Raw genomic sequence first — 9254 nt, 5'->3', positions numbered from 1 at the left:
CCTACTGATGATCGTCTGTAGAGTTGGAGCATTGGGCTGCTTCCAGTCCGTAGCAATTTGGCATAGGGCAGCAGAGATTATGTGGCGAAACATTTTCATTTGATGTTTAGTGGCCGATGGAATCCCGAGAGGGAGAAGGAAAAACCTGGGAGAAAACGGGATGTCAATATGCAGTAGCTGTGAAGCAAAGTCCCGAAGTTCCGTCCAAAATGGGGCAAGTCTGGGACACTGCCACCAGATATGGAGGAAGGACCCCTCTGCGCCACAACCTCTCCAACATGTGCTAGATGAATCTGGGAAGATTTTTTGTTGTTTGGTTGGAACCAAATACCAGCGATAAAGAAGTTTATAAGCATTTTCTTTTAATTTAACACAAATTGAACTGGAGGCTGTGTTAGTTCTAATTTCCTCCCAGTCTTCATTGTCTAGCATTTCCCCCAAGTCTCTCTCCCAACCCCTCTCATGAGACTCTCGGTCGTTCGAATCAGGGACTTTAAGTTCCCAGTATAGTAAGTAAATGAGACCTTTGGTAGAAGATCGCCGGAGCGAAAGCGCTTCGAAAAAGGTCAACGGTCTACGACCTAGAGTAAATTTGTTGGTAGAATGAAAATTTCTTACTTGTAGGTATTGGAAGAAATATGTGTTTGGCGTATTAAGTTTTGTTTTTAAATCATCAAATGAAGGAAATGAAGTGTCTTTGGTGATATCGTTGAGGTAGCGTATGTCTTTTCGTTTCCAGTGTTTAAAGGATGAAGTTATACACCCTGGTGGAAATTTGGGGTTATCAAAAAGTGGGATGACCGGGCTGGGAGTAGGAGCAAGGTTAAATTTCACATTTGCTCGATGCCGTGCCTCCCACTTTTTAAGAGACGCAAAGTAATGGGACAAATCGACTCAAAAGCTATTTCATGGACATGTGTGGGCTATTCCCTTGTCATTTTATCATCAATTAAGCAGGTAAAAAGGTCTGGAGTTGATTCTAGGTGTGACATTTGCATTTGGAATCTGTTGCTGTCGACTCTCAATATGAGATCTAAAGAGCTGTCACTATCAGTGAAGCAAGCCATCATTAGGCTGAAAAATCAAAACAAACCCATCAGAGAGATAGCAAAAACATTAGGTGTGGCCAAATCAACTGTTTGGAACATTCTTAAAAAGAAAGAACGCACCGGAGAGCTCAGCAACACCAAAAGACCCGGAAGACCACGGAAAACAACTGTGGTGGATGACAGAACATTTTTTTCCCTTGTGAAGAAAAACACCTTCACAACAGTTGGCCAAACAAGAACACTCTCCAGGAGGTAGGTGTATATGTGTCAAAGTCAACAATCAAGAGAAGACTTCACAAGAGTGAATACAGAGGGTTCACCACAAGATGTAAACCATTTGTGAGCCACAAAAATAGGAAGACCAGATTAGAGTTTGGCAAACAACATCTAAAAAAGCCATTACAGTTCTGGAACAACATCCTATGGACAGATGAGACAAAGATCAACTTGTACTAGAGTGATGGGAAGAGAAGACTATGGAGAAGGAAAGGAACTGCTCATGATCCAAAACATACCAACTCATCAGTGAAGCATGGTGGTGGTAGTGTCATGGCGTGGGCATGTATGGCTTCCAATGGAACTGGTTCCCTTGTATTTATTGATGATGTGACTGCTGACAAAAGCAGCAGGATGAATTCTGAAGTGTTTCGGGCAATATTATCTGCTCATATTCAGTCAAATACTTCAGAACTCATTGGACGGCGCTTCACAGTGCAGATGGACAATGACCTGAAGCATACTGCAAAAGCAACCAGAGTTTTTTAAGGCTAACAAGTGGAATGTTATGCAATGGCCAAGTCAATCACCTGACCTGAATCCGATTGAGCATGCATTTCACTTGATGAAGACAAAACTGAAGGGAAAATGCCCCAAGAACAAGCAGGAGCTGAAGACATTTGCAGAGGCCTGGCAGATCATCACCTGGGATGAAACCCAGCATCTGGTGATGTCTATGCGTTCCAGACTTCAGGCTGTAATTGACTGCAAAGGATTTGCAACAAAGTATTAAAAAGTGAAAGTTTGATGTAGGATTGTTTAGTTTGTCCCATTACTTTTGGTCCCTTAAAAAGTGGGAGGCACATATAGAAACCGTTGTACTTCCTAAACTGTTCACCTGATTTGGATGTAAATACCCTCAAATTAAAGCAGAAAGTCTGCAGTTAAAGCATCCATTGTGGTGGTGTATAGAGCCCAAAATATGAGAATTGTGTTTATGTCCTAATATTTATGGACTTGACTGTATATGTAGGACACTGTTTGGATCAGTTTTATAGCTGCAAATATTGTTTATTTGTGTTCTGTATTAAAATTTGTATTTTGTATTTGCTACACTGTTAATATAACTACCAGAGCGCATGCCACAGATCTTTTAACTCTTCATCTGTTACAATTAAATTCAACTACCAAAACTATGAAGTGACCCTTTGCAAAGTGAATATCTACTACTGCAATGGGAGGCTCCTTTTCTTACTCAATTTCTTGTTGGCTGTTCACTTGCAAGCAATACATTTGCTCAATTATGCACTCTCTGGATTTTCTACGTTAAATGTTTGGAACTGGAGTTACGAATATGTCCTGGTGCCTATGTTAGCTATTCTTTATTATACGGTCATTAAAATTAATTTGTGGAAAGAGCTTGTTAGGATTTTTGATGTGCCTGTTGGATCATTTGTTTTGGAGATAATTCCTTACTGCCCTTTACATCTCCGGAGATACAACATTGCAAATGACTCAAAAATAGAGCACAACAGGGACAGTTTCCAAAAAAGTAATTTTTTCATTTATTATATTAAAACAATAACATTTCTCTTATATTAAACAATAGACACACACACAGGATTAATATTTCATATATTATCCCTTCCTCTGCCCTAACAGCTATTTTTTTTAGTATTTTGATATTGTAGGGTACCTGTGGATAAGACGAGGGAGCATTTGACAGATTCTTAGCATATGATGCTTAAGAACAAAGTCTAAATACGTGCAAGGATACCCCCAACCAAAGACATAAAAGTGCAGTGATGCATCGTTGCTTGACTTCCATCTCCAAGAGATACAACCTGCATCCCAGTTTATCTGACACATGGGTTACAACTGCCAGTTATTAAAAACAATGGAAAAGTATTGCCTGTGAAAGGGGAGTGGACACATGAGGAATAGACCTCTGCAATAAACGGAACCATCAGGAGATTGCTCACCTGTCAGTTTTTCGCCTCACATACGTGTGCCCTGGCAAGAAGAGGTTAAAGATGTATATATTTTCATAAAAACAGGATTATTATTTGTTTTTTTTTTTATACATGAAAGTTCACATCTTTTGTTAAATGCATCAACATTCTAGCAGTTGTGCACAGACATGGAGCAATGTATACAGCTGTGGAGAGCTTAACCCACCTTGGCCTCCATTTGGACTGTTAGTGGGAAGGTACTTTTAGGTTTGAAATATCAGCATGATATATTGATATGTTTTTACACCAGCACACAATAAAGTGCATCAATCTCTCCCCTTTTCACATGTGTTTAAAGTATTTATAAATACAATATGCACAACATGGTAAACTCGCCCATGTGTCAACATGTACTAATAGGAAAAAACTATATTACATAAAATAATTGCTGTGTTATTGCATTTGATTCAAATGCAAGACAAAGACGTGGTATGCAAATCATATTAAGGAGGTTTTGCTACCCATAAACATCTTGTTCTACTCAAAAGTGGAGTGAGTATGAAGATGAAGATTATGAAAATAAACAAAAACAAAACCCACAAAGAAAATAATGATGTAGGTGTGAGGTTTGCACGCCCTGCAACTTGTCTCCTGACCGCAGCAATAAAACCACAAGGGAGAGCAATAGTACCTGTTAACTCTTGATGAATACTATTAACTCCTCATTCAAAAATTGCCAAGGATAGACCTACAAAATCAATGTTCCACAACAGAATCCAACAAAAGGTGCAGGACTGGTAGGAAATTAAACACAAATGCAGACAAATCTGTATTAAATTAAACTGTAAATGTAATCTCATCCAAATATCATGTGTTTTTGTGCTGCATATTATACATTTATATATTAAATGCCTTAAAGCTTTAAAAATCCTATATTTCAAGGGGTCACATACATACAGTAATGATCATGAGTGTGTAAGCAGCTCTAGAGGACAAGTGATAACAGTAAGTTACAAAACCAACAACCTGTTGGTTATTTAAACTATATGTCTGATACTTAGTGATAACCATTGAGTACAGTGAGTGGATTATTGGTTTAACAGTTGGGAGCATTCAAATGCAGTTAACAGGCTACTGATCTTTCCACATATAAAACCTATACATTCCTAGCATATAGGTGAAGCTTTATGCAGGGAGGCAGTGCTTAGTGTGTAGAGACAAATGGGCTTGAAACATAGCAGTGATCTTGGCTTTCATGCAGGCAGAATCTTTACTTTGGTCCCATACACAAGAAATCAGTATTAACATTTTTTATCAGGGATCTATAAAAAAAAATACAAAGAAAAAAAGCAAAGCAAAGCTAATAATAAATAATACTCAGGGTAGTGTCAAAATGACACCTTGTTGTTCCATTTGGCTGCTACAAGCCATTAGCAGCTTTTAATAAAAAACAAGATAGGCGCTCATTGACTGAATGAGTGTTTTGGTTACTACGATGTGGGAGTACATGGTAATCAGTGAATATGTCGATATAAAGTGCTCATGTATTATGAAAACTATCTTCTTACAAATTTTCAAAAAATATATTTATTCAGAGTAAATATACCATCATAAAAATGATGCAACTTAATAAAAATCACTCCTGCTAGGAATATTTAAATCAAACAGCAATCAAGGTAAAATAACACTAGACTAAAATAGTTATTTCTCAAAATAAAATTCAATGGTTACCAAAAGAGATTAAATAAGTCCATACAGTACACTATTACTGTATGGACTTGTAATATCTATTTTATCATTTTTGTGATGGTATATTTACTCTGTGAATAAATTTATATTTTTCAAACACTTGTAAGCAGATAGTTTTCATAATACATGAGCACTTTATATTGACATGTTTGCTGATTACCATGTACTCCCACATCATAGTAACCTAAACACTCATTCAGTCAATGAGCGCCTACCTTGTTTTTTATTGCATTGCTTTATAGGACTGCCTTAATGGACAGAGCTGCTCTTGCAACCAAGAAGGAGTGCAGTTCCTTAATCTGTTGCATTAGCAGCTGTTAAACCATACATTTCCAAATAATGATTCAATAATTGATTACTATGACCCATTAAAATGGGTAAATGTATATCTACAGCTTAAATCACACAAGTCACTCAAATATATATATATATATATATATATATATATATATATTTATATGACACACGCACACACACACCATCAGCCTGAACATTACAACCCCTGACAAATGAAGTAAGTACCATTGATTATCTTGTTACAATGGCACCTGTCGAAGGGTGAGCTATATTAGGCAGCAAGTGAATAGTCAGTTCTTGAAGATGAAAATACATTAAAAGCAGGAAAAATGGCCAAGCATAAGGATCTGAGCAACTTTGACAAGAGCCAAATTGTGATAGCTAGATCACTGGGTGAGAGCATCTCCAAAACGGGAGGTCTTGTGGGGTGTTCTTGGAATGCAGTGGTTAATACCTACCAAAAGTGGTCCAAGGAAGGACAACTGCTGAATAGACTATGAGGTCATGGGCACCCAAGGCTCAGAGATTGCGCATTTAAGGCGCAAAGGCTAGCCCGTCTCATCCAATCCCACAGAAGAGCTACTATAGCACAAATTGCTTAAAAAGTTAATGATGGCCATGATAGGGTGGTAATACAGAAATTGAAATGACTCAATTTATAGGTTCACAGCAAGTGCTTGAAAAAGTAAATTAGTGCTCAATTTAAAAACACATGAATTATGACCCAGTATATAGGGACTTTCATTAAGTTAGGACCACCCTATTAGCAGAAGCGCCGTGACATGGCGGGTGGTCATGCATTTGCAAATGTGTGTAACGGAGAATTCTGCATTTTTATATACAAGTAGAAAGGCAGCTCTTTTACTGACTCACAGCAGTGTTGCTGGGGGATTTTTCTCTGTATTTTTTCCTTTTATGATAGAAAGGTGTCAGAACACATAGTGCATCACAGCTTGCTGCGTATGGGCTGTGTAGCCAAGACGGGTCAGAGTGCCCATGCTGACCCCTGTCCACCACCAAAAGCACATACAATGGGCAAGTGAGCACCAGAACTGGAACATGAAGCATGTTTTCTTTCTTACATCATGTGGACAGTCGGGTGCGTCGTATACCTGGGGAAGAAATGACACCAAGATGCACTATGGGAAGAAGAGAAACCGGCGGAGGCAATGTGATACTTTGCAATGTTCTGCTGGAAAACCTTGGGTCCTGGCATTCATGTGGATGTTACCCTTCATGGCAACAGTATTCCCTGATGGCAGTGGCATCTTTTAGCAGGTTAATACACCCTGCCACACTGCAACAATTGTTCAGGAATGATTTGAGGAACATGACAAAGAGTTGAAGGTGTTGACTTGGCCTCCAAATTCCCCAATTCTCAATCCGATCGAGCATCTTACAGGACTTAAAGGATCTGCTTCTAACGTTGTGGCGCATATATCACTTCTTGTGGAGTCCATGCCACATTTTTTTTAAAATGTGTGTCAGGACAGACTATTCTAGTTATCCAAGGAAGAACGTGTATATTTTAAGGGAGTTCATGTGCCATGTGTTCAAGAGAGTTAAGGGAGTTCATGTGCCATCCTTTATTCCCATTCTAATTCCTGGAATCGTTGAAGTTTTATATGCTAATGTTAGTCTTGCTGCCCTTGTGTACCAAGGATTCCTTATTGGCTAAAGCAAAATAAAATAAAAAATAGTCCATTATAGCTATCTGACAGAGTATATGTGTATGTATGTATGTATAAATATATATATATACACATACACATATATATACATACACATATATATACATACACATATATATACATACATACACACAAACACCTATACCTTCCATGTGCATTTTCATCCACCACATCAATTTTTCAAGTACAATTTAGAAAAAAGTTTGCGAGTAGGAAGTTTTGGGGAGCCTCCCACCCCTAAATTTTTTATAACATACACACTAGTCTAAAAGAAAAAACAACCCCCTCCCTAAGAAAAATAAAAATGAAAGATGAGATGGTTTGAGGGGTTTCTCTGCAGGACATATTTTCTGATGAACAGTTCCATCTAATGTCATCATTGGATGGTACGTGGGTGATTCCACAGCTCCCCAATTAATGGCTAGTAGTTAAGAAATAAAAGACATCAAAGGTGATGGCATATTCAGCTTTCACCTCCCTTTCTGGTTTTGTGCCAGAGTAAAGCTGTCATACAGTTGGCATACTGTCACACGGATACAGGAAGTATTTGTGCAGTTCTCAAGAGCTGGGCATTTCTGCTTTGCTGAGGGCAATAGCTAGCTCCAGGTCTTCTTGTTCCTGTCGCTTTAAACGGTCTAGTCTTTCCTTTTCTGCCCGTTGGCTCTCTCGTTTGGCCCATGCTAGCTGCTGCTCCTCGTTTCCAAACTGTAGGATATGAAAATAAACAGATCAGTTCATCTGCCCTTTAGAACTGGAGAGCATATTATATATACATACAACACTTTGATTGACAGGATGGGACAGCAGAAAAGCTTCCTTTTCCAACCTGTTTATTTAATGCTGTCTAAAAACATGATCATTTGCCAGCACCTCATTACATCTATTCAATTCAACTACCCTTTCTTCCCTCCACCATATTTTCATCTATTAAAAAGTCTACATTGTGTCCTTTATAAATGAAATCCAATGGCATTTGTTTTCCATTATAGGAAACTGTACTACTAAGGAATGTTGCAAGTAACATTGTTCTCAGTAGTCATACAATCACACCATGATGCAAGCTGATTGCAGGCAAATTAGAGATACACGTCTATGCAAATTCCAGACTCACAATTGTAATCTCAGTGTTATGTTTTGTCAGTTGTTCAACAAGCCTAATAATCAATCATTTGTCTAAAGCATAAATCGCTATATACATATTCCAAAAATGGGTGTTTTTATATTGCATTTGGGCATGCTATTTGCATGGAACAAAGACTTTAAACCCAACAGTCCCTTCAACACAGCTAACCATTCTTTCCACTTGCATTGTTTAACTGATAATTTGTAGTCTTCTCATTGTTCTTATTTAACAAAATCAATTTGCATTAACATGTTCTGCACTCATTATTGTAGTTTAGTGTATAGTGCATTTCATATACCTGCTTATAGGCCTGTAGATAAACTTAACAATGCCTAGTTCAATTGTGGTAAGGTTGCAAAAGAAATGTAAGGGTCAGAAATCATTCTGCAGTATGCAATGATTGCTCAGAGATTCCAGATATATTATTATTATCATTTATCTATATAGAACCACCATCATATGCTGCTCTACACAGAAAATAATGAATCATTGACAATTTCCATACTGAATGTAAAGAGGCATGCATAGCGGTAGTCATCCCCAGAACTGTCAGACACTAGGCTCATACATTAAGGTCCTTAATGACCACTCTTGCTTACTGGATCCCAATAGCCTTCTTGAGCACGTGGTCGTGGAGCACCGTGACTGCCTAAGTGGCCCTCAATGGAGGGAAGCAGTAATTCCTAGTTACATCCCTGTTTTTTTCTATTACACAGAATAAGAAATGCTTAAATATATTACATAAAGAGATATACATAAACACATATTTCTCATCAGGATGTAAGAAATGTGAAGATATTCTCCATAAAAGGCTTTGGCTTTTGGACAACCCCCTCTTGCCGACCTGCCTTCCCCTAATATGGCAAAAATGGGTCTAAAATAAGATATGCGTTTCTACCGTACGTAAACCCAGCCACACATGGTATGATCCTGCTACTCGGACCTGGCCACTCATGTAAGTGTACAAATTAGACAATATCTGGTTGTTTGGCACTTGGGCAGAGCATTTGTTAAGGCATCAGAGGCGCCTGGCATTACAGTCAGCAGTTGACAGAGGTCACTTGCAGTAATCTTCTGATTGCATTTACAAACATGTCCGGTAATGATTTGATCCATTGCAATCGGATTATTACTGGGCATACAGGTCATTTTGGGACCACAAACTGTGCAGAATATA

General features: G+C 38.3%; 1 protein-coding gene across 3 annotated transcripts in view; it reads right to left on the bottom strand.

Annotated features, from left to right (window-relative positions):
• Positions 1-2803: 2803 nt before the first annotated feature.
• The window catches only part of EPS15L1 (epidermal growth factor receptor pathway substrate 15 like 1), a 142236-nt gene continuing 135785 nt past the window's right edge, over positions 2804-9254 (bottom strand). For all 3 annotated transcript variants that reach the window (XM_075207366.1, XM_075207358.1, XM_075207376.1), the window contains one exon: positions 2804-7659. In XM_075207366.1, coding sequence (XP_075063467.1) covers positions 7513-7659 — 147 coding nt within the window. In that variant the 3' untranslated portion in view covers positions 2804-7512. The remainder of the gene's footprint in view (positions 7660-9254) is intronic.

The sequence above is a fragment of the Mixophyes fleayi genome, chromosome 1 (assembly GCF_038048845.1).
Source record: "Mixophyes fleayi isolate aMixFle1 chromosome 1, aMixFle1.hap1, whole genome shotgun sequence".
NCBI classification, from domain to species: domain Eukaryota; kingdom Metazoa; phylum Chordata; class Amphibia; order Anura; family Limnodynastidae; genus Mixophyes; species Mixophyes fleayi.
This window is presented reverse-complemented; position numbering and strand designations above follow the sequence as displayed.